The 25375-nt window shown below is 43.6% G+C and overlaps 2 protein-coding genes across 11 annotated transcripts in view; one reads left to right on the plus strand and one right to left on the minus strand.

Moving 5' to 3' along the window:
- Positions 1-95: 95 nt before the first annotated feature.
- Positions 96-8033, minus strand: slc25a1a (solute carrier family 25 member 1a). Of its 2 annotated transcripts, XM_018730649.2 has the most exons (10): positions 7041-8033; positions 4806-4913; positions 4465-4564; positions 2716-2854; positions 2155-2239; positions 1891-1995; positions 1371-1486; positions 1209-1282; positions 767-916; positions 96-254 (listed from the first exon to the last, which is right to left on the minus strand). In XM_018730649.2, the coding sequence occupies exons 1-9, from the start codon at positions 7294-7296 to the stop codon at positions 802-804; spliced, it is 1098 nt and encodes a 365-aa protein (XP_018586165.1). In that variant the 5' UTR covers positions 7297-8033; the 3' UTR covers positions 96-254; positions 767-801. The 2 variants fall into 2 exon arrangements, with proteins under 2 accessions (XP_018586165.1, XP_029106781.1); XM_029250948.1 differs by having other exon boundaries at positions 96-916; positions 7041-8031.
- Positions 8034-8886: 853 nt separating this feature from the next.
- Positions 8887-25375, plus strand: part of LOC108921262 (rap1 GTPase-activating protein 2-like) — a 45310-nt gene continuing 28821 nt past the window's right edge. For 4 of the 9 annotated variants that reach the window (XM_018730634.2, XM_018730639.2, XM_018730637.2 and 1 more), the window contains exons 1-8: positions 8887-8985; positions 9399-9566; positions 9648-9848; positions 10085-10224; positions 10704-11395; positions 12532-12693; positions 12901-12986; positions 16332-16448. In XM_018730634.2, the coding sequence (XP_018586150.1) occupies positions 12901-12986; positions 16332-16448 (203 nt within the window). In that variant the 5' untranslated portion in view covers positions 8887-8985; positions 9399-9566; positions 9648-9848; ... (1 more) ...; positions 10704-11395; positions 12532-12693. Of the gene's footprint in view, positions 8986-9398; positions 9567-9647; positions 9849-10084; positions 10225-10703; positions 11396-12531; positions 12694-12900; positions 12987-14828; positions 14925-16331; positions 16449-21355; positions 21473-25375 lie in introns of those variants that run through there. The other 5 variants (XM_018730635.2, XM_018730638.2, XM_018730643.2 and 2 more) reach the window with 5 other exon arrangements.

Here is a 25375-nt window from a genome sequence, read left to right on the forward strand (position 1 = left end):
AGAGTACAGTGGCGTAAGTGGTGATGAGCCGAGGAGTAGGCCGTATACACAGTGTAATGTGGAGAAGGAGGTGTAACACACACACACACACACACACACACAGAGAGCTTGTTGAGTGCTGCCGAATGACACCACGTTAGCTTCAGCAATAGCAATTTTTTGTGATGATAGCCTGGACTCTGCGAGGATGTCTTCAGTCCTGGTCCTGGAGTGTTGAAGTGTGTACAGGGCCTCTAGTGAACTATCCTCAGTGCCTAATGAGACCGGTACTTTAGTTAAGTAAATAATTGTTGCACTTAAGTGCTCAGGTGAAACAAAAACCAGACTACATTGCGGCCATCAAGGGTCAGGAGTGAAGAGATTGTAAAAAAGAAAAAGAAAAAAATGCAAAGCTCACTGTGTAAAAGAAAATGTGTAGCTTGATTAAAACCCATTCCAATATTCAAGCTAAGAATGCAGATCATGCAGGTCATGGCCTTCAGTGTACATGACTCGGATGATTAAGGCAAGACAAAGGTGCAAACTTGGCAGACATCTGCCCCTGCCTACAGAGCGTTCAACCTGGTGTGGTGTATCCACCAAGCCACTGGCTGTCCAGTTCTCCCTGTCTGAGTAAATGCGCAGCGAATTTGAGGACACTTGGTGTGTGGAATGGATAAAGTGAACACATAATGCTGTAACATCCCAGTGTTAGGTAGTTTAAAAAAAAAGTTCACTAGTTTTGTGCATTAGAAGCATTTCCATCTACCCTTTTTTCCCTTTCTACCTCATTTTCCTTCCTCAAACTGTGGACCTCATCCCTCAGTCTGTTTTCCACACGTTGTTGAGCATCTTGACAACCTCCTCATAGATGACAAAGACTATGGCCACATCTAGGCACACCCGTCCCAGTCGTGGCACCGTTCCTTTGTAGAAGCTGTAGGGTAGTGACAGAGAGACAAGGGAGCGGTGTGTTAGCAGGCTGACCAATGGCAGGGAAAGAGCAACCGGAAGGCACTGGGTGGGCTAGAATGCAGATGGAAGACTGGAGTTCGGTGTGAGGCTAGTAACAGCGGTGCCACTTCACCGACGCCACTAAGATGATGGGATTGCAGTTTTTGTGCTCACTCTTACTTAAACCCATGGTATTCAGCATGGGCTAGGAATGTGACTAGCTCTGCACAAGGAATTAAATGAATAATGGGGGGGTTTGTGTGGCCAACACTCACGCTTGTGGGCCCTCATTGCGCAGTATCTGGAATGCGCAGTCCATGGTGTTCCTGTACTTATGAGCTTCCAAACCCTGAGAGCAAGAGGCACACACACGTCTAAACGCACACAGCCAGATGGGCTATATATTGTGGGCTGTGGGAAAACACAGAAACTCAGACCTGCATCCTGGTCTTGACCACATCAAGGGGTGTGTTTCCAAAAACGCTGGCTGCTCCTGCAGTTGCCCCAAAAGCAGCAGTCACCACAGGGTGCATCTCCCTCCTTGGGTCATCACCTGGCAGAGGAGATTAATATGAATTTATTATTTAAATCAACTTCTAAGACCTCATTTTTTTCAGAAGATACAGCATTGTAATCAAAAATTTTGTTGCCGCTATTTACAAGTTCTGCTCATCTGTTCCGTTACCATCAACCCACAAGCCAGAGAGCAAAAGAGACTTCATACTGACAACTGATTGGAAACCGTGCTTTCAGCACAACAGCAATTTTGCCACAGCTGTTTCCCCAGTCCTTGGAACTTAGAGGTGATGCTCTGTTTCCTTCAGTTCCATGCCAACCTGTCTCTTTGTAATCATCAGCGGTACCTTAGGGCAGCCCAAGCCTACTTTGTATCTGACTGCATATAAATAGCACAGGTGAACAGCTCCTCTGAGTTTGTCCCCATGCATTTATTCTCACCTTTGTACCAATTACGTAGGGAGGTCATGACATAGAAGCGGATGGCCTGGTTGGAGCCCTGTTTCAGTACTGTTGCAGTCAGACCCTGGTATGTTCCACGAACCCCTACACAATCAACAGTGTAGGTTAAGTGACCCCTTCTTAGGGCTTGAACCTGCAATCTAAAGCAGTTTTTTTAAATGAAGATGTATACCATGATGTACAACTAATATGTCAGAAGCAGGACATGTGAACACAAAAATAAGGGGAGGTTTCATCACTTACCGTGATCTCTGATTATTTCTCTCACCCCATGGAAGAACCCTCTGTAGCGTGGCTGTAGTGAACACTGGTCATGAATAAGCTTCACCTGAGGAAGAGAGATAATTTACACACATATAATTCGCTGTCATTTTAATCACTGGTATCATTTCTCATATTACATACTTAATAACAAACTCCAGAATCCCGATACAGAGACAAATGTTCTATCTACAGTTGTGAGGAAAAGGTTTGTGAATCCTTTGGAATTATCTGGATTTCTCCATGAATGGCTCCCAAAATGTGATCTGACCATCGAAGTCATAATAAAAAATAAAGGTTTATTTAGCAAACACACAATTTACATTGACAGATAATCTCAAAGGGTTCACAAATTTTCTCACAACATGGTATCAGTATTGTTCAGTTAACCTCTGACCTTTGGTGACGCTTTAATGATGCAGTTCCTTGGAATTTGATAGAATAAGGTTGCATAGGTAAACACAGGAGCCTGGAAAAGTCACTGAGTCACTGAATGTGAATGTTGCAGTCGGACTGGCAGGCCTGCCGAGGGGCACAGCTGACCTTGAGTGTCTCCATGGGGCAGACCACGAGGACAGCTTCAGCCACTCCTGCTCCTAGTCCACATAGCAAGCTGCGCGTGTTGTCCAGGCGGCCGCTGGGGTCCCGCATTGTGTTACTAAGCATCTCGAAGGTGCCAAATCTTTAAGGACATGGTGACATAATCAGATATGGGGGTGTCACATTGATATGCAGAAATCTTGCTGTACATTTCATGTATTTGTTGTTATGAGAAAATATATGCAAATATTGAGATGTACAAAACTTGAAACTCACCTGAAAATGTACTTGTGGATATGCAAAATTCAGCTAAATAAACTACTCCTTGATGTTTGCATGTTCAACATTATTTTTTTCAGAAACAAAAGCAAGTATATATTTTTCTTTTCTTTGCATTTTAGAATATGATTCAATATTAATATAACCATCACATAATGGGGTTAATTCATTTCATTAAATCACAATTTTAGGTGAATTCCTGTTGTGAGGTGCTAAATTACTAATATTTCTTGCAGAAAAAGCTCCCTGTTGAAAAATATGTGATCTAAGATTGATACAACTGATCAAAATACCACAATAAAGGGTATGTTTATAAATAGCACTGATAACACCAACATATTTTATAAATATTTGTAACAAAAATTATTTCTAGCTGGTCTTTTAATATAATATTTCCATTCCATTCTATCAGTTAACACTTGTCCAGTGCACTGAATATTTGACTAATGGATTTCTATGATAATTCAAAAGTGGTTTAAATGTCATCTGAAGAAACCGTGGAGCTTTTCTGCATGGGGAAACCCGCTACTAACAACAGAGGAAAGCCATGTCTTTTTAAAGTCTATTACCTCCATCTCATTTACATTCTTTACTGTTTTACAGCATACTGTCATTTTAACATTTAATGGGACAGCTTGTGTTTTAAACAGTGTGATTCTCATTTTGATGAAGTGCTTTGCTGGAAAGTGTTCTGGTTCTGGTGCAAAAAAGTTATATATTTTCATAAGCTGTTGTATGGATTTTTTCTTGCATGGGACCCCAATATATAACGGCTGCTAGCCCGGCAACACAGGGCGCAGAGCAGGGCACACACGGGCACACACACAGGATGGGATGCCAGTCAGTCACAGGGTACCCCAAGCAGAACTCAAAACCCAGACCTGCCAGAGAATAGGATCTGGCCAAGTCTGCTGCACCCCCATCTCCCCCCAACCCTATGGACCTAAAGACCTTTCAGATTTTTACTTTTCAAGTAGCTTGATTATCGTAAGATGTTTATACTTGAATGATATTTCAGCTATGGTATTTATTTATACTAAGGGGGTGTGGTGGCGCAGCGGGTTTTGCCAGGTTCTGCTCTCTGGTGGGTCTGGGGTTCGAGTCCTGCTTGGGGTGCCTTGTGACAGATCAGCGTCCTGTCCTAGGTGTGTCCCTTCCCCCTCCAGCCTTACGCCCTGTGTTGCTGGGTTAGGCTCCGGCTCGCTGCAACCCCACTTGGGACAAGTGGTTTCAGTCTGTGTGTGTGTGTGTGTGTGTGTGTGTGTGTGTATTTATTTATACTGCAGCGACTGGTGTGAAACAATGGTCATAGATATAACAGTACCTGCAATGTTCTGCTCACAGTAACTGTTACCTAACAACTAAGCCACACTTAGTTATTCTTCCAGTGGCATCTGTTCCCAGATCAGATTGTCAAAGCTATTTTCATCATGTCAGCATGTTCCTTCAAGTATGAGCGAGCTATGTCCCTACCGGACTGCTGACTTTGGGATGGAGCCATAAAGGAGGGAGCTGAGGCCACGATAGAGACCTCGCAAGCCATGGTCCTGAACGGTCAACCTCACACAGTCTCCTGGGGAGAGCAATTACAAGGGGTTAGGACAAATCACAGGACATGCTCAGAAGAAATGCACCACCTACTTAATCAACACACACACACACACAGCCTAAGTGTTAAGGAACAGCACACACAGTGAGATCCATGGCCCCCTTCCATGCTAACTGAAATAGGCCAAAAAGTCACACAATCACTGTGAACTATACATCCATCACATGTGAACATCCCCCAAACCCAAGTCGATCCAAGGCCTGACCTATGCCCCTGTATCTGGGTGGGTTGGCCCTCTCATCGAGCTGAAGCTGCGTCTTTACATACTCCGTTGGGAAAGTGATGCAGATCTCGATACCTCCTGCAATTCCACCTGTAGATACAAGTAATACAGGTCAGAGGTACATGATTGTGCATGACAATCATAAGGCATTTCAATTAAACTGTCTAAATATTAACAGGTGACAAGAGAGTCATTTTACTTCAGTAAGTCATGTCCATGAAAAGAGTGGTTATTGTCATTGCCTCTTTTAATAAATTCACAGGTCATATGATGCGCATGATTAATTTGTGTGTTAAAACCATTTCATGTTCATATTTTTGTGACATAAATTTTTATAAAGGGCAGCATGGTGCGTTTGGATGTAGATTCAATTCCTGCTCAGCCTGTGTGGAGTCTGCTTGTCAATCTCCATGTCTGAGTGGGTTTCATCTGGGTTGTTCTCGTTGCTTCCCACTGTCCAAACATGATTTTGAGGTCAACTGGGAAGACTCAATTGCCCGCAGTGTGCAAAGAAGTGTGTGTAGCTCCCAGTAATGGATGGTCTGGGGTGTATCCCAACAAGCCTAGCACCCAATGCTTCCAGGATAGGGCCCAGACCACCATGACCCTACCTTAGGACAAGAAGTTATGGTCACAAAGTTATGAAATTTTCCCTTAAGACATTTTGTGAATTAATCTGTTCTTATACCCATTCCTCTTGCAAATGTAAATAATCTGCCTCACTGTTGGAGGCAAGATTTAAAGTGTTGTGTTTGCTATTACAGAAACACCTCAGAAATACACACACACACACACACACACACACACATTGACTGAAACCGTTTGTCCTGAATGAGGGGCGCGGTGGCGCAGCGGGTTTGGCCAGGGCCAAAGCGGTTTCAGAAAATGTGTGCGTGTGCGCTTGTCCCCAGTAGGGTCGCGGCGAGCCAAAGCCTAACCTGGCAACACATGGTGCAAGGCTGGAGGGGGAGGGGGACACACCCAGGACGGGACGCCAGCCATCACAAAGCACCCCAAGCGGGACTTGAACCCGAGAACAGGCACAGGCCAAACTCATTGCGCCCCCCTATTTCAGAAATACCCTTGTGCAAATGTAGAACACAGTATAGTAGGCTGTCACTGTTTTATACTGTATCTGAGGAAATACTGTTTGCCACCAAAGCACTGTATGGGGGTGTGGTGGTGCAGTGGGTTGGTCCTGGTCCTGGTCCTGCTCTTCGGTGGGTTTGGGGTTCGAGTCCCGCTTGGGGTGCCTTGCGATGGACTGGCGTCCCGTCCTGGGTGTGTCCCCTCCCCCTCCGGGTTTACACCCCGTGTGCCGGGTTAGGCTCCGGTTCCCCGTGTCCCGTATGGGGCGAGTGGTTTGGACTGACCACAGCACTGTATGAATGAGAGGCCTTTCCTGCTCACATACACCAGATACCAACCAATTTCTATGACCGCTGGTCACAAGCCAGAACCCAGCTGGCAATACAGGGCTGAAGGGGGAGGGGACACACCCTGGACAGGACGCAAGGCACCCCAGATACCTCCTTCTCTATATTCTTACCTAATTGCTGTGTGTTACTTCACTTCCCATTATCCTCGCTTATTCTTCTTAGCGATTTACCAAACGCTCTGTTGGCTACTGTGAGGATGCTGTGTGTGTACATGAGATGAGTGCTGCAGAAAACGCGTCTTAATCTCACTGCCACACACACACACACACACACACACACACACCACTGCAGCATTTTCGACAAGTACAGCTAAATTTATGTTCACAAAAAGTCATTTATTTAAAAAAAAAAAAAAAAGAAAAAAAAAAGAAACACTGTTTTGTTTGTCTTAACGCGAGCCATGTCCATGATGTCACAGATGATACAGGACTCCGAGCAACATGATCGTAGGTATCGGCGAATCGCCTCAGAGACAGCCCTTGCAAGGCTTGCTGCACAGTAACAACAAAATACGATAAACCCCACGGTAATACACTGACTGTATCGTAATGATAATGTGTACGAAAGGGACTATTAAGCACAGGAGCGTCTCTTTTTAGCTGTGTGTGTGTTGTGGGTACCGCGGGTGACAGCTGCAACCTCCCAATGTCACGCTCCGGCCCGCGAGAACGACGTCTGTCCGTCGACACAATGTGTCGTGGCACACGGGAGGGTCTGCTCCTCTCCTCCTTTTTCGGCGTCTCTGTGACTGTACCCGCCCAACGTGGCCTCCGCATACCTGCCAAAATCGCTTTCCCAGGGTGTGTGATCTTTCTCCCGCCGGCAGCCGCGGCTGAAAACGTCCTCTGTGACGGACCTGAGGAACAGCAGCCCGCCACCGTCCCTGCTAATGTCGCAGGCGAGCGCGCGCCTGCAGACGTGGTCGTCGGCGCGAGAGGATGCGACAGTTCGGAGCAACCGCGCCTCCCGGTCCAGCTGCTGCACGGTCCCTCAGACACAGACAGGGGTTTCCACAAAGAAGACATTGCGCTCATATACCGTATTACTGCCCGTTTAAAACGACAGCTGCTGTTGAGCGAGCAATAACACAAAATCTACTGCTCAGTGCTCCGACCCAAGCTGACAAATTAAAGGCAGAAGCTGAGATTCAGCCACTCCCACAGTCATGAATTTTAAATAAGGAAATCGTGCCAGCGAATTTAACGTCTTTGGAGTTTGGTCAGATTCGGGTGTTCTGTTATTTTGACGCGCTTCATATTGATTAACATTAGTGCCCAATTACATCACAACACTTGTACTTAGATCCAATGGGGTCTTTTTTGGGTTACTGTAACAGTAAGAGGTGAGAAGTGATTGGTCACAGCATACGGCAGTGGCGAGTTTTGATTCGCTATGCTAACAGCCGCTGTCTCATTATTGGACGATAGTTATAGGCAGATCGATGCAATGATCAAGAGCCCCAGCAGGTTCTGTCACTCGATTCGGAGGCGATCGCGTGGTAAATGGAGGCGTGGCGACGGAAAACACGAGAAAAAATGATTGGTTCAAAAAGGGTGGTTAGGAGTTTGTCAGCACGCGCGATAAACGGCAACCTTTACAAATGTCGAGTGATTGTCATTGTTACAGAAAACCTTCTTATGTAGTTTTATTTTTATTTTTTACTTTGGACGACAGTTAAAGATGAAATGTCGTAGTCCCTGAAAAGTCAAAGCACTTCATTCGTTCTGAATGAAATTATTGCTGATTCTCTGTCCACATTTAAAAAACTTGGCTCTAAAACTCACCTCTTCCAGACTCACTTCGTCCATGATGGTCTTATTAATTCATGTAAGCTGTAAATGTTCGTGACTATAAGTTTAAAATCATGCCTGGATAAACCTAATACGGCTACTCCTGTAATGTAACGTAAATTATGTATCTAAAAAAAATTACTAGGTGATCAGGTGCCGTGGATATTCTGATAAAGTTTTATGCAGTTATGTGAATATATGCGGAAAGACCAACTAACTGCCAGTTTTACGCATCTGCGTCTAAGTTCCTCTTCCTGCTCATCATCGTAATGCACACATCGTGTTTTCTATGAGAGATGATGATGTAAGTCGCTTTAGAGAAAAGCGTATGCTAAATGAATAAATGTGAATTTTGTTTCTCGGAGCTTAAAACAATGGGCACGAGAGGTGCACACTGCACGTGAACAGTAATAAGTAACAAACTAGTCAACAGGGCTTGGACAAATGTGGGTAACTCCTAGCGTCTCACATACAACAACAGCGCAGCACAGCTGGGGAATGTTTTTCATTCACATAATCGCACATTTTCGTAGTCGTTAACTTAGTTAATTACGTAGTTCAGAAGCACTTCAGGCTGGATCTGTCCACCTTTTTGTTTCAGTGTTTCAATTATGGTTGGTACTCACCCGGTTTTTTACTCTTTTATCATAAGAAAACGAAATTCACGTAAAAACGTATCCTTAGACTGGTTTATTACACTTCGGAAGAACTGTAAAACAGCGCGACTTTCAAGCATTTTTTGAGAAAACTGTTAAGTGTAATTTACAGCAATGTCGGGGTAAGAGTGTCTGCTGATTGAATGAATGTGTTTCCCCTCAGGAGGGACAGAGGCTGGAGAAGCTGGAGCTCCTCAGTCAGCGATGGACGGATGTTGCACGTGGCGCTCAGCAGCCCGCCATTTCTGAGTCTCTCCTGTTTCTTCAGAGTCCCTCTGTAAGGAGACACTGGACATTTATTAAAGCCACAACAGAAGTTTATGTTTTAAGGAACGGGCTAATTTTCAATTAAAAAAAAAAAGAGATTATGATTGATAGTAGATTCATGTTGAAAAGAAAAAGAGAAAACATACCTTTGTCTGGTTTCAGGCCTGAAAATGCCAGACATTTTACCTAGAGACATGAAAAAGTTAGATTAACATGACGGGCGTATTTTCATATTTGTTCTGAACAATGGATTTTTTGGGGAATTTTGACTCATTATTTTATACAGTAGAACTTCAAAAAAAGCTAGGTTCAGACAAAATAAAAACAAAGCAAAGAAAACGCCAAACCAAACAATGCGTTTCTTTCGGACTGTACCTTTCTAAGGCAACTTATGTAACTTTTACACTTTTATGTTTCACACAGCATTTTCCCAGCGGATACTGTTATGGTCTCCAGCTGAGGCCTTTCAGTGCACCTCTTGTAGTATCTGGTGGGCCTTACAACATCAGTGAGAATCCTTCATACAGGCCACAGTCATGACCTGCGACCTCCCAGTGTGCCGCACCTCGTGCCATCTCAGTGTGTCAGGCGGTAAGGCCAGGTGACAGTGGGAACAGACTGCAGTCGGTTCTTCCTCAAGCTCTGACCCCGGTCCACCCGGTGCCCATGCAGGTCCTTCATTCCCCCACAGCGGGAGAGCCGTGGAGCGAGACGAGTGAGGCACCCCAAAATGAGGCCGGGGGTCCTGCTGGTACCCCGGTCGCTCATCACCATGTGGCCCCGGAGGGCAGGAGGCACCATCCGACTGATGTTAAGCAAAAGAGGGAAATGGTTGGAAATGGAATCCCAGGGGGAGTGACAGCTATTGTCAGAGTGAGTTTTATTTTTCATTTTCCTTACATTACATAGAGATCATCTTTAACATAAATGGTGACATACTTGTGGCACTTTACCAGGCATGTTATTATTTTACTGTAGTCCTTACACAAATTCCTCAAAGAGTGCACTGGTTTCTTTTAGTGGCATAGTGGTATGGCACTTCTGTACTCCAGTACAAAGACATGTTATGATAGTGGTAGACACAGCTGCGTTACCTGGTGTTCCTTCAGCATGTCAGGCGGAAGAGACTTCAAGCAGTACCAGCAGGCCTCTGTGGTTTGCCCTGCAGCGAACACACCGCAGTCTTTATGCAACTGCAGAGAGTTCACTTTTCTTTGTACATTGGAGTACCATGAATATTCATGTGCAGGTGGGTCTGTAGTCTACAGTGGTAATAAATTATGCAGGTTTGCCGAATTTTGTATGCATTATTATTCACCAAGAAACAAAAATCAAATTAGTATTTCGCTGCTGATACATATTCATTGACTCCTTCCATTTGTTATTAGAATTCTGCAATATAAGAAATTAACATATAGTTAGATAGACTAACTCACTCACTTTGTGTGATAGAAGGAACACAATGGCTGGCATTGAGTCCAGAGGTGGTCTCCAGTGACACGGTATGGCACTCTGTCCCACGAGTAGCTTGGTCCTCCATGCTCAGTGGCTTGCGCTTTACCTCCGTGGCCTGATGGAGAGAAAGACAGGAATTAAAAAATTTCAGGAGGGTTATGATGTGTTCTGTCTTGAACACAAAAATAAAAATTGTTGACTGTGATTATTTGTGTTTGTGGGCAGTGATTTACCGTAGCTCTAACCTGACATTGCTGGTCCACTTGTTCACAGGGGATAAGCTCTTCACATGAAGGGTAGAGGCATGTGAACTGCCGGCACTGAGATTCATGCAGGGCAAATCTGGAGCAGACCACCTCCTTGTTACTGTCAGATAGGTGGATGTGTGTTTGTGCATAATCGTGTGATCCGTATGTTTACATTCCATGTAAGTTTTTTGAGTTTGTGTGTACGTGTGTGAATGTGTGAAGAAACAGAAAGAGACACAAGAACAGAGAAGAACAGTGTCACTCTATTGTTATGGTAGTTTTCCATATCCTATCTGTCTCACTTCCTAAGCAAGTGCTGCATCTCACGTGATGGCAATCTGTAATCTAGACCCTGATGACAGCAGGGGACTAAAACTCTCACAAAGAAAACAAAGTTAGCCCAAGTCCTGAACTGGCTTATAATAGTTCAAGTCCCTTCACCCTGCTCCACTCTTTTGCTGCAGCCTGATATAGATTCCACCAGCCATCGCTTGCCTTGGGTTTGGTTTCTCTCTTGCTGTGAGGTCAGATCTTCATCTTTTCCATAGATTACAGTGCGATACCTGAGAGCTTTTATGGCCATGCACTGGTGGCCAACATTACTAGTCCACAGGAAAGTCCAAAGCTGCTGAAACCCTTGCCCGACCCAGTGGAGTCCTGGCTACAGATTCTCACCAGATCCTGCAGACCTGGCTGGTATCCTCCGTGGCCTCCATGGTGACTGCGCTCTGCTCTGTCTGTGGATGTTCACTGTGCCAGTTTATTTATGTAATGCCAACACCACCAGGAAATGGAAACTTGACCTGTTCAATAATTTATGGGTTGGAATGGCTCACAAGTAGATTTGCTGTAAAGTGTAAGCATGAGGTGGTGTCAGGTGGCACAGACCTCCAGTGCTCCTTACCTGGCTGCAGGGCTCTCAGACAAATGATCACTTTTGACCCAGTCAGAATTATATTATTATTGGGATGAGAAATGATTTAATGTCTATTTTTCTTAACATGACAGCATGAGTAGTAATTTCTGTTTTGTTAGTAGGAACAGTTTCTTTTGTTTGTCATCTAGCAATAGTCATTTATGTTTTTTCATGCTGTGAAAATGTAGCTGTTCATATTTATTTGGCTCCTACATCAAATTATCCAATGGGACCTTAGGAACTGGTCAATGTATCATAACTGCTAGTATCATTATATCCCACTGTGAGTGTTCTTGATTCAGAGGAGTGACACGCATGAGGTGGTATGGGGTGGACTTATGGAGCGTTTTTAAAACATAAAGCTCTGCAAAAAACACATACTATAACACAAAAAAGGAGCTTTCTCAGCAATCACATCCACACCTGTCTGGCTCCACAGTGCAATGCTCCTGTTGTCCAATAGACCATTTAAATAACATTGCAGCACCTGACCATCATCTGTAAGATGCAGCCAAAACTCCAGAAGGTGAACATGGCAACATTCCAGCACACTACACCTCACATTTTCCAATTTTCTGATAATTTACTTTGTTTAAACTATTGTTGCCAGTTAGATCATATGTATTGCCTTGACAGTATTTTTTTCTCTATTCTATATTTACCTTTTTTTGATATTTTTTTATTATTATTATTAATCTGTGTGCCAACATAACATCTGTGGCAGCAGTACTCTCTTAACACTTCACTGACCAGTACAGTATGTACAGCCTTTCTCTAGTTTAAATTTCCAGCACGATACATGTTGGAATGTGTTTTGCCCTGATTGTAAGTAGCCCTGAATGAATATTTATGTAGATCAACCTGAAGACTTTGTGAGAACTAGAACCTGAAGAGCATATGAGATGGTAGGAGAATGGGATATTGTTTCTGTGTATAGAATAAAGATACAAAGAAGTGGCTGGATGACTTCTTCCATGCCATCTAACTGTCCTCTGAGGGACCATGCAGTCATCGAGTGCACTTACACCGCTGTTCATCTGCACTTGCACTCAAGAGGATGCGGCTAGGGCGGACCAAAGGGAGCAAGACCTGAGTAGAGGTACGGTGACTCAGCAGTCTGCAGCTGCCCCAGTTGACTCCTGTCTCTCTCTCTCCCACCCCTCCCTCTTTCACTCCCTCCTCCCCCCTCCATCTCAGCATCACTGTCGAAAATTCCCTTTCCTTCTTTCTTCCTAGGTTGATTTCTCTCCTTGTCTTACATTCTCCTCTCTCCTGCTCTCCTGTGTCTCCCGCTACATCTTTGCAGATGAGCAGCAGTGGTCGATCCGATCCCAAGGCAGGCGTGAGCGAGCGGAGGCGGGACATAGCATCTCGGTGGGAGCTGGTAAGATGGTGAGTGTATAAACCCCCTCCCCCCCCCCCGGGACAGCGAGTGAGACAGAGGGTCACTCACGTGCATGGCTTGGTTCTGTTTTACTTGAACACACATGCTCCCACACAGCCATGTATCCAAAACTTGTTAAATCAGCCACCAAACAACACGAATATTACACTGCACTGCACTGCACACACATTGACACAGAAAATGACTAAAGGAAATATTTAATCATTTTTTTAAAATTTCAGCTTTTGTGCCTGTTGGGGGTCAATTGGTTGCTTGTTGGACACTCTGATTGATTGGTTGGTTGGTTGATTTTTTTTTTTTTTTTTTTTGTCCTGCCTTCTTTTGCCCAGTGATATACCCCCCTTCATAACCAGTACCTTTCTGTTCCACTTGTTGCAATTTTAGTATTAATATTATTTGTGTGAAATGAATATTTAAATGGACTAAGATTAAAATGAGTAAACTGCTGCAAAGCCTTGGTAGTGTTTTTTGCAGTGTTTTTGTCAATCCAGCCCAGGAGAAAACATCTTAAGTCAGTCACCACTGACTGTCTGTGGCTTACCTTGAGCATCCTGTCTCATTCAGTTAATGGAAGGATTGGAATTCACGTTTGTAGTTGTTAATGATTTGTGACGAGCAGCTGTGGGAAAGAACAGTGGTGTTTTCATTCACAGTTATGGCCATTTTTAGTTTGCAGCTGATCAGTGTGGGATCACCTCTGTAGTGGGTTGTGTACATATATAACTGTACGTGCTTTTGTGTTTGTGTGTGTGATGCTTGACCCCACACAATTACACCAGCAAGAAGATGAGAGCTGTGACAGACCAAAGATTAACTGGTATAATGATTCAGAGACACTTCTGTGACAATTCAGGATAAGCTAAATTGTAGTGACGAGTCAGAAGGGCAGTGCAGTGATGAGTGAGAAATCAGAAACACTGCAGTAATGAGTCAGATAAACACTGCTGATGAGAGAAAAATCAGTGATACTGTTGTGATGACTCAGAAACTGCAGTAATAAATCTGAGATGCTGCAGTGATGATAGACACTCCATTGATGAGTGAGAGAGATACAAGACACTGCTGTGATGAGTCAGAAAGCTAGTGCAGTGATTACTCACACATCTGTGACACTGCAAAGTGTAATGAGAGAGAGATTGGAGTAAAGAGTCACAGAAAGTTCAGAGATGAATTAAAGAAACTGCTTGTTAAAAAGACATTGCAGTGAGCAAAGTCACAGTCAGAGAGACACTAGAGTGATGATTCCAATTCCAGGAGACAGTGAGCCAGGTGATAAGTCTGGTAGATGGCAGTTACTAGTTCATAAAGACACTACAGTAATGAGTCCAGAGAATCACTTAGAGAATCGGAGACACTGTATTGTGAGAAACTGACACTGCAGTAACATTTCACCTCTTCTTCTGTCATGCTGTTAACACACACCTATTTAACGTTAAAATTAATGTCCTGCTTTCTCTTATGCTGATCATTATTGTGTGTGATACTGTGAGGTGTCTGTAGTAGTAAGAGTGTTACTATAACAGTGTGAAGGTGTCCGCTTTGAAACCCACCCTGTGCTTTAGTAATACTGATGAAGGTACTTACTCTGACCTGATACAGTAAAAAAATACCAAGCAGTATACGGTATGTAGGTAATTCGTTGTAAAGTTGGTGGGATAGAGGAATCAGCTGAATAAAGTGTTAAATGATTTTGGAAGAATTCCAGGGTGTACCTCTCCTAGCATACCACCTAGTCATTCCAGGATAGGCTCTGGACCACCGAGGCCTTGACATGGACAACTGTTTAACAAAAGGAAGCGAGCTCTTGTCCTTACGAGGTGTGATTTCAGTGCGCGTCCAGCAGAGAGCAGGCATTGGCTGTGACAGAGAAGCGAGTGGAGCCTCAGCATCCTGGGAGTGCAGACTATGCAGGCTCTAAAGAAAAGGTAGAGCCCTGCAGTTCTTGTTTGCCTTATCTGTACCAGCAGACAGCATCTGACTGTTGCGCCCATATGTCATGGCCTAGCAGCCCAGGGTTACCCGCTTCCTGCAGCATTACAAAGGCAGAGCACTCTATGGTTTTTGCTAATGTTTGACGCTTTATTCTTCTTGTGATGAAATGATTACGCAGAAGTTGTGTTCTGATTTTTTTCAACATATAGTAGTTTTTCCCTACAAAAGGAAAAGTTGTGTTTTTTTGTTGTGGGAAAAACATGTATGTCTCTTTACTGTATACACCTGTATTTTTGCCCTATTACTGGTCAGGTTGTGTGGCATGCATATGTTTTTTTATTTACTTGGTGATATTTTTATCAGAATTTACAGTTTTTATTTTCGCTCCACATTTTACTCTATGGAATAGCTGAATACCTGCAGACAGTTTACATTCCTAGCTTGGGTGCATTTAATTTACATTTATTTATTTCGCTGATGTTTTTCTCCAGACTGACAAACAATATTAAGTTGCTTACAGTGATTTACTCATTTGTACAACTAGATAATTTTTAATGTGTTACAATGACAGGTCATTTTCTGAGATGGGAACAACCAGGACCCTACTTGTTTCTGTAAGGTCTTATTTTGGATCTGCAGGTGCATCAGCATGTAAAATTCCCTTGTGCTCAGGATTAATGTTATACTTGAAGAAAAGTTTTTTCCACTTAAGAGGCTTTTTATCTTTTGCCGGCAGAGTATGACACATGCTGTGGTTTTACTAACCTTCATACACACTTGTGTATGAGTGTATGGGGTCTTGTGCCCACTTGCTCTGCAGGTTCTAAGAGAACCTACCTTTCCTACTGTGAGAGTCAGCAATGTTTTCGTGTGCATGTCTGATTGTCTATGTGGCACTAGCCACAATGTATATGTGTGTGCGTGTCTCAATGTACCAGTAGTGGAAGCTGATAAGGCTAATTCAGCTCGTGTCTAACCAGATCAGGCTGGATGAGAGCCATGTGCACAAGTAGCACTATGCAGTTTGCCCTTCGCACAGTACATAAGCACGATTCTTTGTGTGTACAGACAGATGCTCCCATAGAAAGTGAAGATCCCAGTAATCTGGTTCACTTCACTTTCAGAATGTTTATGAATATTTATTAGTTTATTTCCAATATAGTTTATGTTTTTCCCCTTTTACTTGGTTTCAGTCATTTGATAGTGGACAGTCATTTGCTGGAAAGTTACAGTAAGTAAAGTAGCTCACTAAAAGCTACAGCAGAATTTTGGCTACTGGCATTTCCAATGGCAGGTTTTTCAGTCACAGGTCGAAAGCTGCTAAAGGGAATGCTGCTGACTGGTTGTGATGCATCGTGGGTATGAGCAGGCCAGTGATGTGAGTATCGTCCTTTTCACAGGTATGTCCAGGAGGGGAGATTCAAGATGGAATCACGCACACTGGCGGCCTTCCAGTGGATCTACTCTCCACCCCAGCATCGCATCGCTGGCCGATCAGAGAGGGAGCCTCCACACAGGTACTGCACACACCAGTAGAAACGCATGTACTCAAACACACATTCTTCTATACACAACCTTTCACACATTTATACATACCAACACTTTTACACAGTTACACAGGCATATATACACATACATAAACCTATACACATGATGCATAGCTACACAAACAAATATACATATGCCGGTACCTTTCAGCACCATTATTGATGGGGATGATCACTGCATCACTGTCCAGTGTTACTGTTGAGTCCTACACTTCTCTCATAGAGCATTTGCTACCCCAGTGGCTTGTTAATTTGCATAATCATGAATTAGTTTAGGTGTGTCCCCTCCTCCTTTTTTCTATACCGTTACTGTTCAGTAGCTGTGGCTGGGGGGGGGATTCTGTGGTTGCCAGGGAAACTGTTGTTATAAAAGGGTGTTGGAGTTCAGTAGCATTCTGCTAGTGTTCTGTTAGTTGTAATTTCTGTTCACGTTGTGCCCTTGTATTGTAAAATATCACACCCCCTCAGCAAAGGGGAACACAGCGTGGTATTTTTTGGTTGCAGATTTGATGTGTAGTATTTTGTGGGTGTATGGCTGTGATTACAGTTTTCTGCATGCTTTTTGGACTGTGCTGTTCAGGTATTTTTTTTAATATTTCTGCCTATATATGTGTGTTTCGTCTAATGCGTGACTCAATGAGTTTCTTTGTGTGTGCCTGTCTATTTGAACATATATTTTAATGTGTATTGTTATGTTCCTCTGTGGATCTTAGGGCACTCACTGGGGAGTTTATGACCCCAGCTGTGAACTAAAGGATATTGTTTCCCCACCGGAGTTACTACACTGAGCTCATTCATTGCGCACGCACACACACACACACACACACACACACACACACACACCCACACACACACACATTTTCTGAACCGCTTGTCCCATTCGGGGTTGTGGGGAGCCAGAGCCCAACCTGGCAACACAGGGCGTAAGGCTGGAGGGGGAGGGGACACACCCAGGACGGGACGCCAGTCCGTCGCAAGGCACCCCAAGCGGGACTCGAACCCCAGACCCACAGGAGAGCAGGACTCAAGAGTTCTCAATATGGACCATCTACTCCCCACCAGCACGAGGTCCAAGGCCCTCATCTCTATGCACCTCAGAAATTGTCCCTTCATTCTAGAACTAGTACTTTACTCCTGCCAATGTGTCTCTGCATAATATCAAGCATCCACTCCTTTCCATCATTCTAGGCCTCTGTCTCACTGCTTCAGAGCTCTCTCTCCCTCGCTCTCATACTTTTCACACTTGCTGCTGTAATGTTCGGTGCAGGAGTGTTTGCAGTTTCTGCTCAGAACTCAAAGGTGCCCATTGCAGAAGCCAGGTGAGTTTGCAAATGCTGGAGTGGTTGTGTTGTGGGAGTCTGTTTTCATCATCTCTCTTCAGTTTATGAACCTCATCTGATGGTATCATGCCAGAGGGTTCCAACTAAATCTGCTGTGAAAGGGCAGCAGGTTGTACCACAGTTGCAGAGTGTGTCCTCTAGATTGAAATCCCAGTAGAGTAAATTCTACCTTAGCCTCAAGAGAGGTCCAAAGTCTCATTGTAAATTAATAAATGTGCAACATGTGATGTTGTCTAAACCGTAGTTCATGAAAAGCTGAACACAAGTATGTAATAATTTAGCATTGCAGTATGGAAGATAAGTATGCTGTGGCATCGTGTATTCAGAGAGGCTGCAAGGGAGGGATCCCGCAGGGGCTTGCTGTCTCATCCCTTGCTGTCAGGCTTTATTTGTTTGCCTGCCTATCTAGTGCAACAGTTGCAGGGAACCTGGATTAGATGTAACTTTCACACAGTGCCTCTTACTCTCTGCAGTTTTGTGCTGTTGCATAAGCACCAGCAGAGTATGAACTAATTCGTTGTTACTTGGTGATACTTCAGGTATTTGACTCAGCATGGAGAGAAACTGAAGACATTTTAGGTGCACATCAGCCTGGGTGATATTCCCCATCCATCCATCCAATTTCAAGAACTACTTCGTCTTGAGCAGGGTTGTGGTGATCTGGAGCCTATCCCAGAAGCATTGGGTGCAAGGCTGAGGGGGTATGTCCTGGACAGGATTCCAGTCCTTTACAGGGAACTCATGTATACACACAATCACTCACCCATTCACACAACAAAGGCAATATAGAGTCACAAATATATCTAAACTGCATGTCTTTGCACTGTGGGAGGAAACCAGGCAGATGCAGGAAGGACATTGACACTCCACATAGACTGAGCAGAGATCAAACCCAAGTTTTCTCGCACCACCCAGGTGCTGTGAGGTGGCAGCATTACTCGCTGTGCCACCATGGGTGATGTGTGTAACTGTAAATGTATCTGAGGTTTAGAGCAATTATGGGTGTGTACTTTAGTGTGTGTCTGTACATCAGTCTGTAAATATAAAATATTGTAATACAAAGATTTTGTGTTACAGATATGATATTATATGCATCTCCCCCTTTCCTTGTGTGGGATCAGTTAGAACTGCAGTCATAAGCACTGACTTTTAACCCCCTGTGACAGCTCATTTCAGCTGTGGGCATGTCCTTCTTGGTTCTACCCTCTGTCGTCCTGCACACTGATCGCCTGAAGTGGCTACTGCATCTTGCACTTGGGACAGATTAGTACAAATCATTTAGAGTTTCTGTTCATGTGTAGGTGGTGACGGGTACAGAACTGTGTGTGTTCGGCCTCCTCTCATGTATGTGTGCAGCAGTGAGCCTGCATGGGGCAGTGCTTTGTCAGTCATGTTGGCTGCAAACCAACAACAATGGAAATGGCATTAGGGAACAGTGAGGAACAGGGACACATGAGGGGTAAAGTGTAGTGGCACTGAGGTAAAAGGCAGAACAACAGTACTGAAGAAAGGTAGGATAGAAAAAGGAAGATGCATCGAAGGAGGAACAAGTCTAGAAATGTCAGAGTGGCAGAGGATGATGGGAAATAAAGGGTTGAACCTTGGGGGTAAGGCCCAAGTTGCAACACTTAAGTAGCATTTCTGGTTCTGAAAACCGAGTGCTCCTATAAAATTTCATCACTGGGTGCAAGAAAAATAGCTAAGATAAAACTTGCTTAAAACAAGACCAGCAACTTAACCTCAGTTCTGGACTGTAGGTGCCATCCTGAAGAAGTTGATCAAAATGCAGCTGTCCGTTTCTTCCATGCTCTTTTCAAGCACTAGAATAATCATGGATTTCCTCTGAATAACACCTGAACATATCTAAATATTTAAATATTGCTTACATTAAAGTAAAGCATTTAAATTAAATTATCCACTAGGAGTTCTTAAGGACAACAGGGGTAACTGCAGCATGTTGAATATTTGAGATTTATGTAAAATGCCTCAGGCATAGAGCATCCACCCACTGGTTAGTGAGGCATTTAACCTTCTAATTAATCTATTAAAATTAAGAAGACTGCAAAAATAAATTTACCTCTTGGGATTTAAACATCTATGTATCTGGTCTGAGAACCACTGCAGCTACTCTCCTTTCTTTCTGTCTCCTCTTCTGTAGACAAGTGCATGTACTTGTGTCACATTATGCACAACGTGTCAACAGATTTACCTCTTCCCTGCTGGAAACCAATCTCAGTATATCAGTAAAGAAGAGCTTGTGATAAGCCCTGGTATGTTCATTCTGTGTTAGCTGATGTCCATGTTTGTGCATGCAACAGCTTCTCCTACAAATGGAATCATCTAGACATACACTGGTTCATTTATATAAGATTTGTTTTACTTTTTTCATTGTGGAGAATCACTGTTTTGAGCTGCACCACACACAGGCACACGCATATATCTGCGCTGTATATCTGTGGCACAGAAGCATTTTATCTAAGAACTGAAACTGCAAGGACCCCCAGCCTATAGTTGTGTGTGTTATTCCTCCAACACTTTCCCTTCCCTGTCTTGTGGAAATGCAAGTTCCTAACTGGCTTTCAGGATGATCATGCTGTGAACAAAGCTTTGTGCTCTGGCCTTCAGCCTCAGTGGTCCATAACATGCAGCTTGTTTACTGGTTTCGCTGGGCTTGTGTGTGAGAACAGTGCACTTTGATAAATGGGTGATAACTGAGGGAGCTGTCAATTTGCAAGAATGGACACTTTCATTTTTGTAAGGCAATGGTTTGTCTTACTGTTTTTTCTGATCCAGCCTTTAATTGTTACATATTCTGGACTTGGGCGCAATGTGCAGGGCACAGATATCACAAAAAATGTAAAGCACTTTTGTACATGAAAAATACATGTGAAGAGGAATGCATTATTCAGCTGAAAATTGTTTTTTTTTTTTTTTTTTGTGATTGTGTGTTTCAATGGGTTCGAGATATGATGGCTGCAGTGCAGAGTTTTTACTCCTTTTATATACCTGAATATCTATAGAAAGAATTCAGGATAATAGCTGTTCTTGAGGGTAATACAACACTTTTTTTTTTGCAGGAATGGTCTTTATTCTGCAAGCACGACATGACCAGCCACACCCACAGCAGGTGGCACAGTGGTGAAGAAGTAGCTGTTGAATCTGGTGCATTTTCGTTGCATTACCTTGAGTAACCCCTATGGGAGAGGAGGGCACGATTGCAACCCACAGTCCCCCATGCATAGGAACCATCTGTTAACGGTGACCATGTGATCACTTGTGGTTAAGTCAGAGATGTGGAGGTTGATGGCAGAAAAGGTGGTGAACGTCACACTCTTTCTCGCTCTTTTGCTTTCCTTTTCCCCTGGATGTGTGAAGCAGAGAATACTTCTCCCCTCCTCCTTCACTCTAGTTGCCTTCCTCCAGGGGTGTGGAGTACAACACTCAAGTGTATGTGAGAGAGAGAGGGGGAGAGAGAGAGAGAGAGAGAGAGAGAGAGAGAGAGAGAGAGAGAGAGAACGAGAGAGAAGAAAGGTGGTTTAGACTTCACCTCTGCTGGTGGGCAGTTGAGAGAGAGAGAGAGAGACATCCCAGGACCTGAAGACCATTCACCATGATAAGGAGGAAGAGAAGCGTGTCTTTTGGGGGATTTGGATGGTAGGTCCCATTGCACCCTTTCCCAGACCCATTTCATTGAATTGGAATTCAGGGCTTCATGTGGAGTGTTGCAGCCAAAACGCACATTTGTGAATAAGTAAATGGATGTGTGTGTGACCATGTGTGCATATGGATGGACACTTATGGGAACATGTGTATGTATGTGTGGGTGTGTATTTTGTGCTTGCATGTGCATGAGTGTGTGTATGTACATATTTGTGCATATGTGTCTGTTGTGAAGAGCTGCATGGATTGAAATTACTAAAACATTTTGTGATATATGTTTGTCCGAACAAGATTTGAGAACTAATTGGTTCTTTCTGACAAAAGTTCACTAATTTTAATTAGCTTCTACAGTCCTGTTGCGTATAGCCATTATCTAAAGCATTCATAGATAGTGATATTCGGATGAAAGACAAACGAAACTCCAGCAGCAGGCAAACCATGCTTGCTCTGTGTCATTTGTTATTGTTGCTATTTGTTGGTGGTTTTATCTAATTATGTCCTTATCCATATTGCTGTTCTTTTGCAATGCTTTCTTGCTGAGATACTCTATGCTCACAAATGCTTTTTGCTGCTGAGTGATAGTGACAAGTTGATGAGGAGCGCAGATGAAGTTGGTCACAGAATTCAGATGTTGCTGTTATTCAGCATCCAACCAACAGACTGCATGCTTTTATCAGTGTCTAATAGATAGGCTGTACATTTAGACATTTTATAAGGGAACACACTGCAAACTATAGGCTTGACTCTGTTTATATCATTTCATGCGGTCATAATTGTTACATCAGCTTGGGTGTGAAAGTAGGTGTCACTGCTTAGCTGAATTAGTTTGTGAAACTCCCCGCCCTTGTTATTTTGTATGAACCTTAGTTTCCATATACCATCTGATTGCACACCAGTTCTCCTGAGGCTGTAGCTGTTCTTCATCACGATGAATGATAAGACACCTTTCTGTTATTGTTTTAAAATACTCATATTTGTGTATGTGTTGACAGAAAACCATTCCACTAGGGAGAGAGATATGTGTATCAGTCTAGTGCTTTTATGATCAAGGTATAATTGACCTCTCTGCACAAACACTGGGATCAAGTGTGGAACACCCTGAACACATACTTTAAGTGTAGTACTTTGAGTTGTCACCTAGGACTCAAAAAGCCCAAGTTCAAATCCCACTCTGGCTCTTGTACCTGTCACAGCAAGCAGAGGACCCAATGGAGGCTGGACCCAAGTACAAGACCGTTTATTTAGAACTAAGGGATCAGACAAGTTCTTGTTGTTGGGGACGGGTGAAGAGTCGGTCGATTGGCGGTCAGGGTGAGGGTGAAGATCTTTAGTCGAAGTCAGGAGGCAAGGAGAATGGTCAGAATCCAGGGAACGAAAAACAGGCACATGTACATAATGTAAGTGCAGGCGGGACAGTTGTCTCAATGAGATTCCGTAGCTGAGAAGGGCTGAGGAGTGTCTTATGAAGCCGAGTGCTCCGATTACGGCCAGATGCTTAATTGGAGCCAGGTGCTGCTGAACGCAGTGCGGGAGTGGACATGACAGTACTGTAATGCAGGGCACTCAACCTAAATGCTCCAGTAAAAATCACCCAGCTGTATAATTGGGTGTCATTTTAAGTGTCTTGACATTGTATGTGCTTTTGAAGAAGGCACCAGCTAAATAAAGAATTGTACTTTTTTTTTTTTTTTTTTTTTTTACTTTCAATGACTTGTTTGTGGGGGTGCGGTGGCGCAGTGGGTTGGACCACAGTCCTGCTCTCTAGTGGGTCTGGGGTTCGAGTCCCGCTTGGGGTGCCTTGCGGCGGACTGGCGTCCCGTCCTGGGTGTGTCCCTTCCCCCTCCGGCCTTACGCCCTGTGTTACCGGGTAGGCTCCGGTTCCCCGCGACCCCGTATGGGACAAGCGGTTCTGAAAATGTGTGTGTGTGTGTGTGTGTGTGTGTGTGTGTGTGTGTGTGTGTGACTTGTTTGTTAGAAAACAATTTTGACCAAGGCAACTTTAAATGATAAGATTGTGAAATTCAAAAGTGCTCATGAGGTTACAGGGAAACAATCATATGATGACTTTCTAAGGTACTACATGTAATCCAAGATGACTAGACAGGTGTTAGGATCAAGGCACAAAATCAAACTAATACAAGGGGGATAAAAAAAAGATACTTTAGAGAAGCTTCTGGGATGATTAGTGAAGAGATTAATCTACAAGTGTCAGAAAGTCGTAAAACATGTACACACATGCATGTGCATAAAAAGGCTAATACACAAGTGGCACACACTCACACATACAGGTACATGGAGAACATAGTACATCAGGTAATACCTTTTTCCTAATCTGGTTATCCCCTTGATTGGTGCTGCTTTTCGCTTCCTTTATGAGATGTTGCAGTGTGAAGTCAGCTGGATGACCAGGTGGCTTCGGCTGTACTGAACTAGACTGGACTGGACTGGATTGGATTAAGCACAACTCACCAGGGCTTGATTGAATTGAACTATCTTGAATTTGCTGGTCTTGGATTTCATTGGCTGGCTGTGCTTTGAAACAGTGATGCTTACTTTTTAATGCAAAAAGCAGTCCATTAGCTCTCAACAAAAAAATACATTTGGATCCTAGAGAATGAAGTTACCTAACATTCTGTCCCTTACAAGCTTTTACATGGGCACATGGAAACCCAGTCAAGCCACTCCATAAATAATTTGAGAGCTATGGGAAAATTGCTGGAAATAGCTCATCTGAGCTCCATCCTTCTGCAGACTTCATTAGGCTTTGAAGATGTCCACAACCTCTGAACTCATCCTCCCCTCAGTTCTCATGTTCAGTTTAAGGACTTGGTCATACCTTGAGTCTCAGAGATGTGCACCCTTATCATTTCAATTTCTTTGTGTGTGCATGTGTCAGAGCAGGCAAAACACAAAAAGCAGTCATTTTTGCAGCTTTTCAGATTTGGTTAGAGGTCACTGATGGTTTATTTATGGGTACATGTGGAATGCATTGGGGTTTTCTGTTTTTATAGCAGTACATCAGGTGAGAGACTCACAATTTATAATATAGACACTGATCAAACCCGGTTCTTGTTGACCTGCCTTAGCCTCTGGATCTTGGGGAAAGCAGAAGAAAGTTAATGCCACTGACAGATTATGTACGTAGTAGTTAAAGGTATTAAGTGAACGTAGTAGGAACAAATAAATATTCATGCAATGTTTACAGAAATGCAGTCACATTTAAATACAGCTCACACCCATAACAATAAAATGGTCTAAAGTGATGGTGTGATCTGCATTTGTGTCTGTGTTTTTGAAAGTACTTGTAATCTGCTGAATCTGTAGCTGTCAACCTCCAGTAATATAGACATGATTCACAGTTCAGTATCTTGTGATACAAGATATTGCATGCAGCTGACTGTTGACTGATTTATACAGTATTTCATGCATATGTGAAAATATGTGAGAATTCATTAGTCTTCCTCATTTGTCATTTAAGGTAGGAGGAAGTGCAATTACTATCACTGTTCAGCCTTTCTTCAGCCTACTGTAACCTATCAGCATTTTGAGTTGGGGACATTCTGCTCTTTTCAGTCCAGTCAGGTAGCTTCAGGTTGAGGTGATTCTCAGAATGTCAGCAGCTTCTGGAGTTTTGCTGCTGGGTAATGCATGTGTGCGTGCGTGAATATGTGTATCTGTTGCCAAATCCCTGTGCCTCAGCAGGAAAGCTGGGTGCGCACACACACACACACACACACACACACACACAGAGAGACAGAGCAGAACCGATACCCCAGACCACACCTGGTTTGAGTGGCAGTTGAGGTACAAGGGGAAGAAGGAGGATTCCATCTGGTTGTTGCTTGTGCTAGAATACAGGATGGTGACCTACTCCAGGAAAGAGACAAGGGCCAACCT

This window comes from Scleropages formosus, chromosome 4 (assembly GCF_900964775.1).
Source record: "Scleropages formosus chromosome 4, fSclFor1.1, whole genome shotgun sequence".
Classification (NCBI taxonomy): Eukaryota; Metazoa; Chordata; class Actinopteri; order Osteoglossiformes; family Osteoglossidae; genus Scleropages; species Scleropages formosus.